Source organism: Oryctolagus cuniculus, chromosome 9 (genome assembly GCF_964237555.1).
Source record: "Oryctolagus cuniculus chromosome 9, mOryCun1.1, whole genome shotgun sequence".
Taxonomy (NCBI): Eukaryota; Metazoa; Chordata; class Mammalia; order Lagomorpha; family Leporidae; genus Oryctolagus; species Oryctolagus cuniculus.
The window spans coordinates 103859266-103878999 of NC_091440.1; the positions used below are offsets into that span (position 1 = coordinate 103859266).

Consider the following 19734-nt stretch of genomic DNA (forward strand, 5'->3'; position numbering starts at 1 on the left):
GCAGCTGGGACTCGGACTGGCACTCTGATATGGGATGCCAGCGATGCAGGTGGTGGCTTAATCTGCTGTTCCCCAGTGATAGGAATTTTAATGTCATCCAGTAGGAAGATATGGGCCTTCTTAGTATCAGGAAATGAGAGGATAAAGGGCAGGTCTAGGAAAATTGACCTGATGTCAGAGAGGAAGACGGCTCGAACTGGGAGAACTCAGGATGGTTGCAAGCATTACTCATACACAGACCATATTAAGCACAGATCATGTGGCAGAAGAAATCAGGAGAAAGGGAAAAGATGGACTATAGCATGTAATATGTTGCAAGGCTGGTGACAGCAGACATAGGAGAGAGGCTGAGTTTAGGATTGCTCCAAAATTTGGGCATATGTCAGAGGGCTAGGAAATTGTGCTCCCAATGAGAGTGACAGGAAAGATCTAAGAGAATCTAACTCTGTGGTGCACATCATAAATTTTATTTCAGTCTTGTTGCATTTGAAATGATGGTAGAAAACCCAAGGGGGGCAATTTTAACCTAACTCTTACACACACTGAGCTAGAATTTCAGACGGGTGATCGAAAGCCATCCCCACAGGGATCGCTGAAGCCAAGAAACACAACACTCGTTCCTATTTGTCCAGGAAGGACAAATAGAGAGAAGTGGAGCAGATGGGAAATCGCACATTTTAACCCTTTTGTATCCTGGTTAAATGCTTGTCCCTGCAAAGAAATTGACCAGAGATTTCCTCTCATATATATATATTTTAAAGATTTATTTATTTATTTATTTGAAAGGCAGAGTTACAGAGAGGCGTTGGGGGTAAGGTCTTCCATCCACTGGCTCACTCCCCAAATGGCTGCAACAGCCAGAGCTGGGCCAATCTGAAGCTAGGAGCCAGGAGCTTCCTCCAGGTCCCCTTTGCAGGTTCAGGGGCCCAAGCCCTTGGGCCATCTTCTACTGCTTTCCCAGGCCATAGCAGAGAGCTGGATCAGAAGTGGAGCAGCTGGGACTAGAACCAGCACCCATATGGGAAGCAAACACCACAGGCGGCAGTTTTACCCGTTATGCTGTAGTGCTGGCCCCTCCTCTCATAATATTTCAAATAATTACAGCAGTAACAAAAACCTAGGAAAAGATGTAGGGTAAACATAAATATTTTCAGACCATCCTCCATAGTGTCTGGTGTCAGAACTGTCAGTGCCTCCATTGAAGAAGCTGTGTCTTCAGTTGTGTTTGCAGCCTGCTGACCCTGGGCACATCTACCATGGTACCTGGTCAGTTCCCAAGGTCGCCATCTAAGGTGACTGCTGAAGTTCAGATTCAGAGTCTGAGTGCATGAATGGGTTGGTCTGCCCCATCCAGATGGCTGAGTGTAACAACCAGAGTAATTTATGGTTTCAATAACAGTAAAAAGAATCTTTTGGACCCAGGAGCAATTACTTGAGGGTTCAACTCCAGCCAATCAAGAAGAGAAGAAAAACCAGTGTCCAGACCTCAGAATGGATGAATGCATTTACTCATATCAGTCTTGATTTGGGTTTTCTTCAGCTCTGGGGCTAAGACGCTGACCTGTGGACTGAAGTTGCACTGCCGTCAGACTTGCTACTAGACTGTGCACTGCCCAAGGCCACTCCTCTATCTGGCTGGTGTGCTGGACTGTCTGTCCTTGGTGCTGGATTTTGGCCTGCAGATCCAAACATACAGTCTCACAGAACAGAGGGTCTGCACCAGCTCCAGGTCTTTTCCTGTATCATCTAGGTCTGCTAGATTCAGTCAACATATTTGCATTACACAAATAGGCATCAAAAAGTGAGAAGTAGAAAATGTATTGCTATAACTTAAAAGGGAACAGAGAACCCTTTTTGCAACTCCTCATTCCACATAGAAGGAAACTAAGGCTTCGAAAGCTGAGGAGCTCTCTAGCATGGCAGAGATTTTCAGAGACATATCTTGAACAAAAACTCACATCTACCCAAGGGCCTCCAAGTGCAGTGGGCGCAACACTAGAGTGACTGGTGAGGCCAACACTGTTCCCTTAGCGATCTGGAAGCACATGTCTGTCATAGACACAGAGGGGTCGCTAATCTCATTCCTGACTGTAAGATCTCCCAGTAACCCCTGTGTATATACTTTTCAGATATTTTGAGGGCTACCTGGCTTAAACAAAAAGGGACTTTTTTTATTTGATAGGTAGAGTTATTGACAGTGAGAGAGAGACAGAGATAAAGGTCTTCCTTCCATTGGTTCACTCCCCAAATGGCTGCCACGGCCGGCGCTACAGCGATCCGAAGCCAGGAGCCAGGCACTTCCTCCTGGTCTCCCATGCAGGTGCAGGAGCCCAAGCACTTGGGCCATCCCCCACTGCCCTCCTGGGTCACAGCAGAGAGCTGGACTGGAAGAGGAACAACTGGGACTAGAACCCGGTGCTCATATTGGATGCCAGTGCCGCAGGCGGAGGATTAACCAAGTGAGCCACAGTGCCGGCCCAAAAAGGGACTTTAATGCCCTCTGCCCCATTGAAAGTTGCAGGTGGGGTTAATCACATTTTAGGCAAGACTTCCTCCAATCAACTCTGCCCAAATCTTTCTCCTTCTTCCAACTGTACTTCAGTCAATGTTGGCTGCATTTCCAGGCTGCATATGACTTCCAGCAACTCTAGGGAGAAATGAAGGTGAACAAGCACTACTCAGCCAAAACAGCAAGTGCCCAAGATACCAGGGATCCGTAGAGTCTGTGGGTCAGATTGGGCTTTCTTGTATTTGCCTCCAGAGTCGCTAGAGTTTGCAGCAAGCTGGAACACTCTGGTAGTCCTCTTTCCATTGTTTCCATGCAAGATGGGATCATGGTGTTTCTGTGGCCCATTTCAAAAACTATTCTGCCCACTGAGTGACAGAATTATCCATGGGTATAGGAAGTGTCCTTGAATTTTATGATTCTGCCAAGAGAATTATGTGCAGAAAATAAGTGACACCAAGGTCAAACCAAAGTGACTTGTGAAGCATCCATCGTGTTTCCTTCCTCTCCACACCAGTGAGGATTACAGGTTCATTATGCAAATATTTTTGAGACCTTACTCTAGTTTGGCATTGGTTATGGAATAGAGAATGAGACACAGTGCCTCCCTGAAGATGTGCAGATGAGTAGGTAAGCAAGGAATTAAAATACAGCTTTTATAATTTGTAGTAAGTAATTTCAGGAAGCTATGAGAACACTGAGGAGGGAGAGCACTGCCTAACCTGAGCTAAGTATTCAGGTGGAAATTTCAAGGGAGATGACACCTAAAGAATGAAGAGTACAGGCCAGCGCTGTGGTGTCGCCTGTACAACAGCTTCCTGTGATGCTGGCATCCTATATGGGTGCTGATTCCATTCCCAGCTGCTCCACTTCCTATCCAGCTCCCTGCTAATGGCCTGGGAAAAGCAGCAGAAGATGGTCCAAGTGCTTGGGCACCTGCCACCTATATGGGAGACCTGGAAGAAGCTCCTGGCTCCTGGCTTCAACCTGGCCCCAGAGCTGGGTGTTGTGACCAACTGGGGAGTAACAGCTGATGGAAGATTCTCTCTCTCTCTCTCTCTCTCTCTCTCTCTCTCTCTCTCCCCTCTCCCCTCTCCCCTCTCCCCTCTCCCCTCTCCCCTCTCCCTCTTTCTCCATAACTCTCCTTTCAAATAAACAAATATCTTTTAAAAAGTGAAGGGTGCAAGAATGAAGCTAGAGATCCTCTTGTTGAAAGCTCTCATGCATATAACCAAACAGCCTGGCTTGGGGACAAGGTAGGGCAGTGTGGTGGTGGCCAGTGGAGCAGGAAAGGGCTGGCAGGTGGTGAGAGGGTCCCAGGGAGGACCCTGCAATGCAGGGAGCAGGGCTAGATTGAGATGGTGAGTTGCACAAGGGAAGACGCGAGGGAAAAAGGTCAGCTGCGTCAAGGAGTGCAAGTTGGTCAGATTGAGGCATGTGGGGTCTCCGTTAGGTCAGGGGGTCCCATCAAGGGCTTTAGGAGAACGATGATCAGATCACACTTGTCATGGTGTCATCTCTCGGACTCCACAGCACGAAGACTGGGGAGTTACACCCGGGGCTACATTAACGAGGAGGCGATGCCCTGCTCTCGAGCACTGGTGTCTAAAGAGTGAGGTCAGCAAAGGGTCCAGAAAAATGTGTTTCATGGGTTGCCTTTTCTAGATGGATAAGAGTTATTGATGGAAGTCTCTGGCTTAGGTGGGTCCTCCCCACTGTGTGCTGGGGAACTTGTCCAGGTCACCCAAGTCTCTGAGATTTAGGACTTAGGGGGCATGCGTGTGTGTGTGTGTGTGTGTGTGTGAGTGAGAAAGAGAGAGAGAGAGAGAGAGAGAGAGAGAGAGAGAGAGAGAGAGAGAGAGAGAAGGGACTGTGCTGGAGCAGCACTGTGAGAAACGGCAGCTCTACACACAGTCCCCAAGCCAGTGTTTGTCACCGCTTCCATGGTGGGAAATGCAGTTTCCCCTGATTTTCTGGCAAATACTGTTGGGAACTCGATGACCCTTCTTATTCTTAGCTTTCAGTGACCTCTGGAGATAAATGTGGTCAAATAAAATTGAGGCCTCGGGCTCTGACCCAGCCTTGCCTGGGATAGAGGTATCTTAAAAATAGCAGTGGAAGTTAGGACAAGTCTCTGCTGCCCAATTGAGATTTTGAGACGCGTTCCCAGCATTTTTGCAGTGATGCTGGCCTCGGCCTCGTACTGCCTCGGCAGGGCTGCTGCGCACTTGGCCCTGTGACATCGGCCTGCTGGCAAGGTTAGTGACCATTGGATAGGGTCAAGGGGCCACCGTGTCCTGGAGGGTGGATGGTGGCTTTACTCTTGGCTCTGCAGGAAGGGAGCAGAAAGGTCAGCAGGCAGGGCCTGGCTGGGGGTCAAGGTCAAGCTAGTGGGTCTGTTGGGAGGTGTTGAGCGCCCGGGAACAGCATCCTTAGATGGCTCTGGCCAGGTTTTTATGCAGGGCCTAATTGCTTCCATGGTCTGTGGCCCCCTGACAAGTTTGCAAAGAGGTGAGTCCCCTTTCTGCCCACGGTCCCCTCGCATCTGCTCCAGCTGAAACCAGAGGTAGAGTCAACTTTTCCGGGTGTTGCCTTTCCTGATCTTTATCAACTGCTGGATCGACATGGTTCTCATTAGCTTCTAATTGCCTGCACGGTTTCCTTTTGTTAAAGGGCACTCTCAGGGGGCAGTCTTGAGTAGCTCAGATGGTATACAAATATTGTGTATAATTGTGTTCGGCATTAATATGACATTCGTTTCCTCTGGGGCTGTTTAAGAATGTTTACATGCCACTGTTTGGGATTGAGAAAGGCATTTACTGATGAATTTTGTATAACTAAAACCTCATTAAGACATAAGAAAGCCGTGTCTGGCAGTGGGTGACCAGCACACGCAGTGATTTTGTGCTGTGATGAAGTGTGGCCGATGTCCCTTGCTGGCCACCATGCAGGTGGGAATGGAGTGGGCAAGGGAGGCACCTGAACCCAGAGCCTCTCTTCCATCTCTGCCTCTTGGGTTTTGCATCTGGAAAAATGGGGGTTTTGGAATAAAGAATGTCCAAAGGTTCTTTCATTTTTTTAAGTTGGTATTTAATGACACGTGTAATATATTGATCTGCTAAACCTTATGGGTCACCACATTCTAGTGCTGCCCTGCCTCTGCCCTACCCCTTGTCCAGTCCTAAGCTGCAGTGAACAGGGCAGTGCCAATGTGACTCCTTCCCAGAGACTTTCTCTGCATTGACATCACATGAATGTGTGGAAATTCACATTATTGCTTCATGGCTTTGTTGTATAATAGTTCAAGTAAATGGAACCTTAATTTTAGGTAACACACACATTTAATTCAATCACCTTTGATATTTCATGAAATTAGAAGCATCTAAATAAATACTCATAATTTTAAAGCTAGCAAAAAATGTTAATATTGGTACCAGTTTCACTTATCATGAAAATCTGTCCCTTTTATCACTTTAACTGCCCCTCCCCCACACCAAAGCTTAGTATAAAAATGTGTTGGGGTCCATTGGATATTATCGTTAATTGCATTCTTCTTTTAAAATTATGAAAGCAATTCTGTAGGCATACGTGTAGCTAAGAAGAGAAGAAAATGTTTCCTTCTCAGTGCCCACTTACTTTCTCCTGGAGAAATGACTGTGGCTGTTTTCTGTGGAAGCTTCCGGAAGTCACATCCACATGTATTGTCTTACTTAATTCACATTGTGTCTTCCTTTGACATTGAGTGCACACAGCATGCACCGTGCATGTCTTCTTGGGAGAGACAGCCCAAGCACGGACCTTCTGTGCACTCAGCCCTGTGGCACGCACTCTGCCAGGTCCACTGGGAGGATTGGGAGGCTTAGGTTCAGGGATGTGAGCAATTTAGAGTCTTTGCTGGTAAGTGATGTCACCACTCCACATGCAGACTTGCTTTATACATAGCCTGGCTGTCTCACTACTGAAAGTCTGGCTTTATTAGAAGCCTCACAGGAGACTCTGCAGTAAAACAGGGAGGACTGGAAGGGTGGGAAGGTAGGGTCTACCCGCAAGATTAAACCCTTGCTTCCCCTTGGGCATCACGGCCAGCAGCTGCAGGAAGATGACCGGATGTTGGGGTTCACCCAGCAATGTCACTTTAAAAGACCAAAGCTCCCCAACCCAGGGGAATAGGTGTGGTGTTGGAGGTCATTTGAGTTGACAGGAATGGACCGGCAGTTCTACTTCCCCATTGGCAGGGCCTCCTCCTCCTCCTCCTAGCCTGAGGATTACCTGTTTCATGCCACTGACCTGGTCACCCGAGAGAAGCCCCCTTGTAGTCTGAGTGGCCGACTCCTTTGAATCCGCCTCAGCATTGTGGGAAACTCAGAGCATTTGGTGCTGGCGTGCACAGAAATCCTCTAGAAAGCCCGGAGAAAGGGAGCGATCGCCTACGTGCTGTGTCCTCTTCTAAGAGGTCAGGGTATTGCATTGTCTGCCCGCAGTAGCAAGAGAAAGAACTGCTTCTATTTGCTGAGTTCTGGTGGGCCGGGAAGCATGCTGAGCTGCTCACAGGGACGCTTCGTCTTCGGAACAGCTCCGCGAGTTGCAGCGTTGTTTTGCAGAAGAGCACACAGGACGTGAGGCCAGCGGATCCCTTGCAAGTGTACAGAGCGCGAAGGCAGGCGGTGGCGTTCAGGCTGGGCCGACTCCAGGATGCAAACTTGTGTGGCTCCGAGACAAAACAAACAACGCAGACCATTTATCACAGTGGCGGAAGCAATTAAGTCCATTAGCCACTCTGGTGAACATTTCCCTTCTGCAAGTTAATTATCTCTTTGTTTAATTAGTGCCTTCTGGTTGGTTAGTGAAAACATTTGATAAGCCTGACTCAGGGAGACTTTTTTTTCCCAAAAATTATGAAATCTGAATTTAGACTGGGATGTAAACAACCAGTCATTTACCTGTGGCAGAGTTTTCCTGGAATCAGCATTTGGCAAACTCTGAATCACGCTTCATTAGTGGATCATGAAGTCACTTCAGTGGGTTGTGATCAGCATTCTAAAGGCTAGGATGGGAGAGGAAAAAGAGAATAGAATGGAATGGAAAAATGTCAGTGCATGACACACAGCTGGGCTAAGTACATTGGGTGTGATTTTCATCTATGGGACATACGCTTGTGTGTCTGTGTGCACCAATGTGAAATGCAGAGAGTCCTCAGACAGCGTTATCTTTCGTTTCCATTTTCCTACTGACTTGCTGAAGTACCTTCCTCTGTTTCTGTCTGTATACAGGCCACAGTTTTTATAAAGTTAGCTTTGGAAAGAGAAATGTGAACAGATGCATAATTCATTAAACTGCTCGTTGTTCCCGGCCATGGCACGGCTTGCCTCCTAGCTCCCGACACATCTGCCTGGAGGTATTTGCAAGGAGACCTCTCTGGACAGATCTTCATGTTCATCTTTCGCCAGATACTCGATTAGATGGATGCGCCTGTTGGAGTCAAAACATGTTCCGGACACTCGGGGAGAGCAGAGTGACATTTCCAAAAGCTGTGGGTGTTAGGAGCAGAGGTGGAACCACAATTAGATTATTTATGGATTCTTTTCAGACTGGAAACAAGAAGGGCGAGCAATGGCTGTCATACCAAGGTCAGCAAGCAGCTGTTCCCTTATAGATGGAGCTCAAAAACAAGAGAAATGGACTGTCCTGGCAGCAGGAGGGACTGGGCTGATCCTAGGGAAGCATTTCCCCATGGCCAGGAGTGTGTGTGTGTGTGTGTGTGTGTGTAGCACCCCTTCTCTGGTGGTCTCGAGAGGAATAGGCTAATTTCTTCTTGCCATGGGGTCCCTTCCAGGGGCAGCAGGAGGGTAGGTGGGCTTGTCTTTCCCCACCCCCACACGGTCATTATATATTTGGCCACATTCTTCCCTTCTCCCATTAGCTGGGATTGTCTGGAGCCAGCCGAGTTTCTGTCGTCAGCCATGGATGGAGATGACGAATCCCGTGGTGTTCTGTTGGGTTGCAGTCAGCTTTGCTTCTCATCCAGCGTTGACCCCAGCTTGCGACAGCTGTGATCAGCTGTTGGAGGAGGGGTTGGGGGTGGGGGGATCCGGGTGGGAAGGGGCAGCTCCTGGCCTCTTGCCAAACCCTAGTTGAAAGCCCAGCGTGCACCTCTCAGTGCATCTCTCTCTCTCTGGCTCTGTCTTTTTCCATCTTTGTGCGTTCCCTTTTCCTCTCGTTCTTTGTGTTTTCCTGCTTCTCTCATGGCTTCTTGGATCTGTGATTTTACGCAGATCTTTGAAAGCAGCTGGTTCCCTCGGGGCAGAGGACGGGACCAAAGGGCTTCTGTTTATGAATCCCTCATCCCAATCGCAGCTGTTGGTGAGGTGCTCTGTGGCCACCGAGAGAAGTGTGAATCCAGTCGGACTTGCGTTCTTACCTTGATGCCAACATTTGCTGGCCGAGTACTTGAACTTCTGTGAACTTCAGGTTCCTCCTGCACTGTGTCAGGGTCACAACACCTGCCTAGGGGTGTTGCGAAGGGTGAAAGAGAAAGCATTCATGAAAGCCCTGGGCTCAGGGATTAGCACACACCCTGAACGTTCATTGTGTGATCATTGCTTGTCCTGGTCCTCTCTGGACAGAGTGAGCACCCAGCTGCACACTCACTGGTTGGTGGCCCTGACAGCTCTTCCTCCAGCCCTGGGCTTGTTTTGATATTACTGAGCCTTGAAGTTCTGCTGCAGTCCATGGAGAAAACAGTTCCACGAAGGGTTATCATTCTAGAACCAGCCCCTTGTCATTTTTCCAGACTCAGAAAAATGTGAGTCGGTGACAACGAGCCAGTGTCAGCATGAAACATGCCAGGAAGGGGCTGAAAAGGGGTGAGGGAAAACCTCAGGTCTCTTGCTTTGTCTGAGACAGAGGCGTGAGCTTAGGTTGAGCACTAACCTTTTGTTTGTTAAGCCACATGTGCAGGCCGTGAAGGTGGTTGGTCAATCAGAATCCCAACCAACTGGGACTCTTGTTGACCCTCCCACTTCATGTCTGAGCGGCCTTTGGCATGATCTGACTCCGTGTTCCTTTTGGTTCAAGATGGCGGCTGTAGTCAAGAACCAAGGCCATTCCTTCTGGCAGTCATGGCCTTAAAGCAGCTGACCGTAGAGAAGCCTGGGCTTGCCTGCTGGCGCCTGCATCTTCAGTGAACTCACAGGCGGCAGAGCCCACATCAGGCCTCTCCAGGTCTCCCTGCCACCTCCAGCACCCACAGGCTTGTGGAGAGCCCAGATGGACCCATAGGCCTGGGTTATTCTCATGATCCTTGACCTCACTGGGGAGCTGAATCCTGAAACCAGGGACAGCTGTTGGGGATGTCAGAGGAAGAGCAGGAAAAAGACACATGTAGGCTGGCACTGGCTTTTTTGGACTTGAGTCCTTTTATTCCATGGGCATTTTTTGGTTGGGCTGTGGATTTCCTCCTTCTGTCCCCTATTTCTCATGTCTGAGGCCAAGGGTGTGGCTGCTGCTCCAAGCCTTGAGGTTTCACACAGAGCAGCACCAGCTTTTCCCGTGTCTCCTCCCCATCTTAACGCTGCGTTTCTCTTGGGACAGGTTTAAGGATTACCGAGAGCCGCCGTGGGCCCCGAACCCATATGAGTTTTCCAAACAGTACTGGTCTGTTCTGTCTGCCCGTCTGGCTTTTGTCATCATCTTCCAGGTGAGTTCACTTAGGATTAGCTGATTAGAATTCAGTCCAGGGCCGGCCCTGCAGCTCAACTAGGCTAATCCTCTGCCTGCGGCGCCAGCACCCCAGGTTCTAGTCCCGGTTGGGGTGCCGGAGTCTGTCCCGGTTGCTCCTCTTCCAGTCCAGCTCTCTGCTGTGACCCAGGAAGGCAGTGGAGGATGGCCCAAGGGCTTGGGCCCTGCACCCGCATGGGAGACCAGGAGGAAGCACCTGGCTCCTAGCTTTGGATCGGCGCAGCATGCCAGCTGCAACACACCAGCCATAGCGGCCACTTGGGGGTGAACCAACAGATAAAGGAAGACCTTTTTCTCTGTCTCTCTCTCCCTTTCACTGTCTAACTCTGCCTGTCAAAAAAATAAAAATAAAAAAATAAAAAATAAAAGAATTCGATCCAGGTTCCAAGACCTCCCTCAGATGCCAAGATCTGTGAGCCCCCTAAGTCTCCTATATAAAATGCTATAGACTTTGCATATAACCTACGCAGCCCTCCATCATACTTTAATCTCTGGATGACTTCATAATACTTAGTACAATGTAAATGTCGTGTAATTGGTTTTTCTACTGTATTGATTGTAGAATAATGACCAGAATAGAAAAGTCTGTACATGTTCAGTACAGTGACTTTTCAAATGTTTTCCATGCAAGGTTGGTGGAATCCATGGATAAGGAGAGCCGATTCTCCCCTGTGACACAGGAGCCTTTGCATGTAGCAGGCAGGGGTACCCCCGAGGGGGCTTCTTTTCAAGGGGGGACTTTACAGAAGGAGAATGAACGCCACAGCGTAAGATTACAAGACAGATGTGGAGTGAGTTGCAGGGTGGGGATAGAATCCCCCCTTTAAGCCCAAGACAAAGAAAGGGAAGTGGGGAGAGCAAGTGAAACCGGAGTCGCAGGCCTCATTCGCACAAACAGCCCATCTCATCTCGGAAGCCCTAGAAAGGGCTCAAGTTCTGAGCCTTTCTTCTCGCCCCCGGCTCCCTCCTTTGTTAGTGTTGTTTTAGCCCTTGAGACATCTGGTGGGAAGGGCCCAGAGCCACCTCGGCATCCCTGGGTGAATAGCAAACTCGAGCCTGGCGATTCCTATCTCAGACAATCCCCACAGCTCCAGTTGCATCGCTGAGATTCTCAGAGCTCCAGGGCCCCCAGTTCCCACTTGGGGTCCTGCCGGTCTTCAAGCAGGGTCTGTGTACAAGGCCGGATCCTTTTCTCTTGGTCTCCCTCCAGCTTTTGTATTCTCTACTAGCAGATCTCTGGAGGCCTCTAAAGTATCCGCTCCCTGGGACCTCAGCCCAGGAAGTGGAGAAGCCCTCCGGCTAGTCTTTCACCCAGAGACAGCCATTCTTCCCCTGTGGAGATGGGCCGATAGGTTTGAAAAATCACTTAGCTGTCCCCTGGCTGCCCTACCTGCAGGAGCCATGTCCCATGTCCCGTGTCACCTGCACTGTGGGAGCTGCCTGAGAGGAAGAGGGTTAAGGTCTAATGAAGCAACTCACAGGCACCCAAGTCTCCCGGGAGCCTCTGGAAGAAGCAGTTGAGTTCTCAAAGTCTTCCCCGATCCTTGGGAGCATCTGGGACCTAGGGGCCCAGTCACTACCCTCAGGATCTCAGCGGGAAGAGGACAGATTGGCAGCCAGGGAATATCACCTTTGGGTAAAGGAAGCCTGGTGAAAGGGATGAGAGTCAGACTCTAAAGATTGCTGGCATTTATGGGGCCATGCCAGGTACTGAGAACATGCTCCCAGGAGAAGGAAGCTGTAGCCCATCTGTGTTGTGTACAAGAGAAGAGACAAGACTGAGGAGCCAGGAGAAGGAAGCCCATTAGCTGTGTGCACGAGAGTTTGGGACCGACGAGGGAGAGTGCTCCCAAGCTTTTGCAGAGTGGCCATGAGGTCAAAGAGAGCCCAGCAAGGGGAATGGGAGTGGTGGGTGGGGTTGACAGAGACCAGAAGTCAGTATAATGACCACAGGTGACCAAAAGGGAAGAGAGGAGCCCCTGGCATTGCAAGAGCCACAGGGAGGCCACTGGGCCTCATGGCTACTTCCTGGGAGGCTGTGGTGCAGTCCCTGCCTGGAGGCTTCAGTGTCAAGAAGCAAGAGTGAGACCTGTGAGGACATCCCGAGGACGGAGTTGGGAAGGGGCGCTCCAAGTCCCACGGAAGGGTGGAAGCACAACCTTGCAGTGCCAGGTGCTGGCTTAGGTGTTCCATGCGTGTTAACTCTTTTACTCCCTACGACAGCCCCAGGGGAAGTTCCTGCTACTACTCTACTTTACAAACCACAGTGCTGAGGCTCAAGGGCGCACATTGGTTGAGTTCCCCTGGCTGGCACATGGCAGAACCAGAACTAGCATGGAGGTATCCTGCCCCAAGACACCACGCCATGGTGTGCAGTGGAGATGGTCACTGTGACCGGGCAAGGGTAGACAATAGCATGCCCCTGTCCGCCTGAGCCTCTGAGCACCGTACCACATGCTCTGCCTCCCTGCTCACCTCCACCCTCCCTTGCATTTTGGCAGAACCTTGTGATGTTCCTGAGTGTCCTTGTGGACTGGATGATCCCAGACATCCCCACGGACATCAGTGACCAGATCAAGAAGGAGAAGAGCTTGCTGGTGGACTTCTTCCTGAAAGAGGAGCACGGGAAGCTCAAGGTCACTGATGAACCAGCCCAGCGGAGCCCAGGTGGCAGGGACCGCAGCAGGGGGAGCCGTGCAGCCAGCTCCGCACCCTCGGGCCGAAGCCAGCTGAGCAGCAGAGCCTCATCTGGTTCTCAGCACACCAACGTGTGAGCAGGCCGGCCCTTGCACAGGAGGGCACCACAGTGGCGAGAGGCATGAGTGTGCCGCATCTTTGCACACCCGTGCAGATGTGCTGTCTGTCTGCCTGGATATGACTGGAGGGCATCTTGGAAATGGAGTGAATGTGAAAGAGGGAGGGAGAGAAATGGGGCGAGAGCGCAAGAAGGAGGAGAATGGATGCCGCTTCTCAGAAATTTCAAGCTTCTGTTTCTTGTAGGGCATCTTTGGAGCCGTGTCCTTTTTGGGGTTGGCACCACTGGAGCCTCTCCACCCAGGAGTTTCCAGGCGCTAGGAACATTCTGATGTTCCCTGGGTGGCCTCTCCTGTTTCACCATCATTGCAGACTGCTAGGGAGGTGCAGTCAGGGCCCCCTCCTACTCCCCATCGTAAGTGATGACCCCCTTGCCCATTGCCACCTGAGAAAATCTGATTTGCTGGCATTTGGGGCCATCAGAGCCTCAGTGGACACAAATCAAGTGACAGGGATGACTGCTGCAGCCCCTGGACCCAATAGTGAGGAGTAAAGTTGCATCTTGGGCTTGTCCCTGGTTCATGTCCCAAGGACGCTTGGAGCTAAATGTGATTAACCATCATCTTATGCAGGTCAGATTTAAATAATAAAACGAATGGAACATTGTTTATAAAAATGCATCTCGTGTCTTTGTGGACTTGTCGCTTTCTCCCCCATTTCCTCCTTCCTGCCTTCTTTCCCTTTCTTTCCTTCTTCTTCCCCCTTCCTCTTGCCTTCCTTTCCTCCGATGAATCTTTATTGAGCCCCTAAAATGTGCCAGGGATTGTTCTTAGGCTAGAGATATCATCGAGGGAAAAAATACACAATTCCTGTCTTACGGAACTTACACTGTTGGGGAGAGACAGCTGAGAGGCCAACATGTGTAGAATATTTGGACAGTGATATGCACTGAGCAGAAATATAAGGTGGCCCAAAGTCCAAACCCAGTGTGAGGCTACAGGCTGTGCAGGGTTGACCCTTTTCCTCCCAAGTGAATGACAGGACCAGGCTGGGGAAAAGTTACATCTTGCAAGGCTTCCCAGAGCTCTATGGTAAGGAGATTTTCATGCATAGTTGGGAGCAAGCGTCAAACACCATCCGTCACTCCCGTTCACACACTCAGCCCCATTTGCTGCCTAGGAAGGAGCTCTGCTCCAGTTCCTTGCAGGTCAGTCTGATTGGAGTCCAGCTTACTTCCTGAATGGGAGCTATGAGGAGGGACATAATTCCAGCTGGCTTGTCATCTGTGACAGCCCCAGCAGCAAGAGGGGCTTAGACTAAGGAAGAAGAACTTCCCAAAGAGCATGTTAAGTGAAGATCTGGTGGGTGCAGTCTTAATTTAAAAACAAAACAAACAAGAGAGGGTGTTTGGCACAGCAGTTAAGACACTGCGTGGGCACCCACATCTGTGTTTGAATGTCTGGGTTTAGTCCTCGCTCCACTTCCAATTCCAGATTCCTGCTGTCGCACACTCTGGGAGGCAGCAGGTAATGGCTCGAGTTTTTGGATCCCTGCCATCCACATAGGAGACCTGGATTGAATGCTGTTGCGGGAATCTGGGGGAATGAACCAGCTGATAGGCAATCTCGGTTTGTCTGTCTCTCCCTCATAAATAAAATTTAAAAAGTGAAATCAATGAGTTCCTTAAGGAAATATAAAATGTTTTATTCCTTTGTAACATGCAAAAAAATATTGTGAAAAAAAAATCCAAAACATTGACAAAAGAAAGAAACCACTTATTATCCTATTCCTCCTCTCCAGAATGATAGCAGTTAATATTTGGATTTATTTTAAGTTTGTATTCCTATGGTAGATGTGTAGTCACATTGATTTGAAATACAGTTCTGTTCATTGCAGGACACTTAGAAAATACGAAACAGTAAAATGTAAATTAAGAAGTTTAAATCGCCCAAATGTTTACCTCCAAGAGATAATTTGGGATCAGCCTTATTTCCATGTTTAGTTGCAGTCACTCCGCACGCACTAACTCTGAGATTTGAACAACCAAAGTGCAGGGCAGAGGTCATTATGAAGAAGGGCTCCGTCAGCTACTGTATCTGCCGCTAAGTGACTCGTTGATCGCTTGTTAGGAGGAATTAAAGTTACAGGAATCAGCCTAACGTCTGATTTAAATGAATAACCTTGATGAGGGTTTTCTTTATGTGCTTTTTGTAAAAGAGAAGAGTATGGAATGAAAGGTGAGACTTTCCCTTCAATCCCCTCCCCTCAGAGTCTCTGCTCTGTCACAGCCCTTCCAGGTCAGCAGTGTAGAATCTCACTTGTGAAAACTGAATTATACTGACTCTCAGGGTGCATGGCAGCAGGAGACTGGACTCAAACCCACACGCCTGGATACGGAATCCAAGCATCACAAGCAGTGTCCTTACCACCACGTTACACGCCGGCCCCACGAGACACGAAAAGATGCCCCCCAAATTCCTTGTGATCGTTCCATGTCTAATTTTGCTTTCCTGTAGAAGAAATTGAAGTCTTTTTGTTCATCTTCCCAGCACAGTATGCTAAACTTCTTTGGAGAAATAGAAAGGAAAGATACCACTTGTTCTTCTGAGTGGGCTAAATGGTAGCGGAAAAGTCCACTTCGCTGTGGAAAGCACTTCTAAGAGCAATGAAAAGGCTGAAATGGGAAAACCAATGCACCCATCTTTGCCCCTTTGGCTCCTGTGAAACATATGAAAGGTACCTCAAGAAGATTGTGGAGATAAAAGGGAATATTATGAAAAATATACTTTGTTGCAAAAAATGTTCCAGATCCATGCATAGCTTTTATAATATGCATTTCCACAAACTCCTTAAAGACCCCCTTATATGCATGGATTTCAAAATGTTTGCATCAAAATAAGCTTTTTTTTAATTCCATTTTTCCATGGACATTATCAAGTACTCATATAACCAAGCCAAGCTTGGAGTTAAAAATGGATTAGTGGGGCCAGCGTTGTGGCATAGAAAGTTAAGCCTCTGCTTGTGATGCCAACAGCCCATAGGAGGTTTGGTTCAAGTCTCGGCTGTTCCACTTCCCATCCAGCTTCCTCTAATGTGCCTGGGAAAGCAGCAGCAGATGACTCAAGCCCCTGGGCCCCTGCTACCCACATGAGAGACCTGGATGGAGACCTGACTCCTGGTTTCAGACTGACTGGTATCACCATTTGGAGAGTGAACCAGAGGATGGACGATTCTCTCTCTCTCTCTCTCTCTCTCTCTCTCTCTCCCTCCCTCTCCCTCTCCCTCTCCCTCTCCCTCTCCCTCTCCCTCTCCCTCTCCCTCTCCCTCTCTCTCTCCCTCTCCCCCTCTCTCTCCCTCTCCCCACCTTCCCTCCCTTCCCTTTCTCTGTAACTCTGCCTTTCAAGTAAATGAGTGAATCTTTCAAAGAATGTACTAAGGAACCTCTTCAGTCTCTTTAGACTATCATACTTATCCCTTTCCTGGCCACAGAATGCCTTTGGATTTACAAAAAGCAATGAAGAAGAATCAGGTGGAACTAAAGAGGCCACCAAAGTCCCTTCAGGATATAGGCACACATTTTCCCACCTGCTGGTGGTCGCAGTTGAGTCCCTGTGTGAATTGCCTTCAGTGGAAGATGGCTGCCTGGACCAAGGCCACTCATCCGCCCTAGAGCAGCCACACTGGGGGACACATCACTGCAGGAATATAAGGCCCACCTCCAGAGTTCCCCAGTGGGATAGGCCATGAGCTCCACTGTAATCTATTACAGCTCACTTCTCCCCTGCATGTTTCTCTCTGCCCCTAAGTGTTGGGTTGGAGCAAACCTCCCAGTGAACCTATAGGCAAGGTATGCAGGTCTTTGTCCCATTGCCTGATGTCTACAGAAATGACCTAAGACACCACAGGGTATTCGAGGAGTATATTCTCTGAGCACAAGCATTCCTGACACTGCTTTTATGTTGGAATGAAGACTTGGCTGGATCTACCATTCTCAGGTCGTCATCCTTCTTTACCAAACACTGTGGCTATGGCGATTAATCCATGCTCTTCCAGGGTTTCAGAAGAAAAGCCTCTGGAATCAGCTTGATTGATATTCCTTTGTGTGTGTGTGTGTTTTTTTTTTCCTCCTGATTTGGTGCTGGTAGGATTTGAACATTTATTCTTGTAATTCAGAAACTACACTGAGATTTATCTCCATGTGAGTTGTGGTTATTTAATGGGCCTGAAATGTGAAGATCACATTCAGCCCACGTATTTATGTCTTTTTCATCTCTGAGCGTGTTCTTGCAGTACAGGAAGGGGCTCCAGCCCAGGCATTCCAGCTGCTGCGGTGACTTCAGGAAAGCACTGAAGGCCTTGCTCGCCTCTCCACCTTTTAATCTTCATGACCGCCAGTTTTTTCCCTGCATTGCATGTCCTTGTCCCATTCCGCTGAGCTCCAGGAGCCTGCTCTTCCCATGTGCTCTTTTCTTGCACCCCAGCATCTCCAGTGCATTATTGAAGACTCATTTAAGGCCTTATCCAAAACTCTTATGGACAGCCTGGAAGAGAGGGAGGGACTTCCAGCCACCCATGTCCCTGTTGTCCTGTGCGCCCTGTGCCACTATCACCCCTTCCTTTCCCTGCAATATGTATTTTCCAAGACATCTCCCTTGGCCACCAAGTCATGGTTGGGTTGGGTAAGCTCTAACGTCTGTCCCTGTTCTGACTCAAGCAATTCTAGCTTCCCAAAGCATGGCAGAAGTGAAGGCTGTGGACCACTGCCGGTGGCTCGTTCCTATCTTCCCCGTTACCATGATATTCATCTTGTTCAAGCCAGGCCCTGGGCATCTGTGTTTCAGATAGCGCCACCCAAATTAACTGCTGTTAAGTGTTGAGGGTGATTTCTACTCTCGCCCCCATCCATGGTAGTATCCAATCTGCCCAGCTACAGCAGGGGGCGCCAGAGAGCAAAACCATGCCCCACCCCCACCCCCATCTCCCAACAAACCCCCAACATCCTTCTTGAGTTTCAGCCATGCGTTCTGGAAAACACAGCAGCCCTCTCCTCCGAAGGCAGCCTGCTTGCCCATCTGGCTGGCTTCCCGTCCCCTTCCTCTTGTCCCCTTCTCCTGCATGCACAGCGGTGGATGACTTACCTGCTGCATTTCCAGGCGAGCAGACATGGTGGAGCCCACGCGTTCCTCTGAACGCCCCAGCTTCATCTCCGGAAAGAAGGAAGGGCAAGGCAAAAGCCAGAAGGAAATTCAGAGACGGGAAACTCCTTGCTTCATCACACCACTTTCACTTCTTGTTGGCCTAGCAGAGAGAGACACTGGAGACGAGGCGTCCAGGCTAGGATGTCTTCCCCAGTTAGGGCAGTGAGAGCAGTGAAGCCGCAGGCCCTCCAGGAGAGAGGCGTTCCTTTGACACGGATCCCACATCCTAGCCTGCTCCTCACTTCCTCCCAGCATGTCGGACTACAGTTAGCCTGTATTGCACTCTGCAGAGAATAGGCGTCAACTTCCATCAAGAACCGCATCAGCTTGACCTGAGCCAGGTTGCTGGTAGAGAAACACACGAGGCCCCTGCACTTAGGAATTTCCCCATTGCTGCTCTCTCAGCTTCAGACTTGGTGTCTTCACTGAAGCTCCAGACTTCACTGTGCCCACCTGCCTCTTGTGGTTCTTGTCTCCTCGTCTCAATTTACTGCCCCTTTTTCTTTCATGAAGGCAATGGAATTCTCTCTCTTCTCAGAGGCCCCACTCTCCCTCCACAAACCCCTTTGGTGTGCCCCTGCACATGCATGGGTAGCACCTTCCCATTCACAGGACGTCAAAAGTAGGGAATGTTGTTTACTTATTTATTTATTTACTTTGGAGGTGAGAGAGAGGAAGAAAGATGTCATCTACCGGTTCAATTCCTAAATGTCTGAAACCATGGCTGCACTGGGGCTGGGAACTGACTTCCAGTCTCCCACGTGAGTGGCAAGAATCCAATTACTTGAGCCATCATTGCTGCCTCCCAGGGTGTGCATTAGCAGGAAGCTGTAGTCAGGAACCAGAGTGGGTATCAAGCCCAGTTATTCTAAAACAGGACATGGGTGTCTTAACTCTCACACCCACACTCACACAATTTATTATTTTTTAAGATTACACGTGTGTAGTGGGATTTCAATTTTTCCTCTTTTTTCTTTTTAAATTTTTTATTCATTTATTTATTCAAAAGGCAGAGTTACAGAGAGAGAGAGAGAGATCTTCCATCCACTTGGTCACTCCACATACAGCCATTAACAGCCAGGACTGGGCAGGACTAAAACCAGAGGCCAGGAACTTCTTTCAGGTCTCTCACATGTGTGGCAGGGACCTAAGCACTTGGGCCACCTTCAGCTGCTTTCCCAGACACACTAGCAGGGAGCTGGATGGGAAGTGGAGCAGCCAGGACACAAACCTGCTAAGCTCAACACCGGTCCCATCCACACAATTTTTCATAAAGCTAGATCAGAAAGTCGTCCATATGTCCCTCTTGTGGCCTCCTGCCTTACATTCTTCATCCTTACTCCAGCCAGAGGGGAGGCTTTAGGAGATCCCCTGAAGAGACACAGGGGGAGTACTTGGTCCTGCTTGGTGAACACCCTCTGGGGTGCTATTTGAGACATTTGTGCCTTTTCTGAACAGGTTTCTGTTCACAGCTCACACTTGGGCTCCAAGGTCATCACCCCCTTGTGCCAGGAAAGGCTGGATCTTGGAGGACTCTTG

The 19734-nt window shown here is 49.3% G+C and overlaps 1 protein-coding gene across 6 annotated transcripts in view; it reads left to right on the plus strand.

The window, feature by feature from the left end:
• ANO2 (anoctamin 2) overlaps window positions 1-13673 on the plus strand; it is a 387627-nt gene extending 373954 nt beyond the window's left edge. For all 6 annotated transcript variants that reach the window (XM_070049342.1, XM_070049346.1, XM_070049344.1 and 3 more), the window contains 2 exons: window positions 10097-10202; window positions 12745-13673. In XM_070049342.1, the coding sequence (XP_069905443.1) occupies window positions 10097-10202; window positions 12745-13017 (379 nt within the window). In that variant the 3' untranslated portion in view covers window positions 13018-13673. The remainder of the gene's footprint in view (window positions 1-10096; window positions 10203-12744) is intronic.
• Window positions 13674-19734: the final 6061 nt, after the last annotated feature.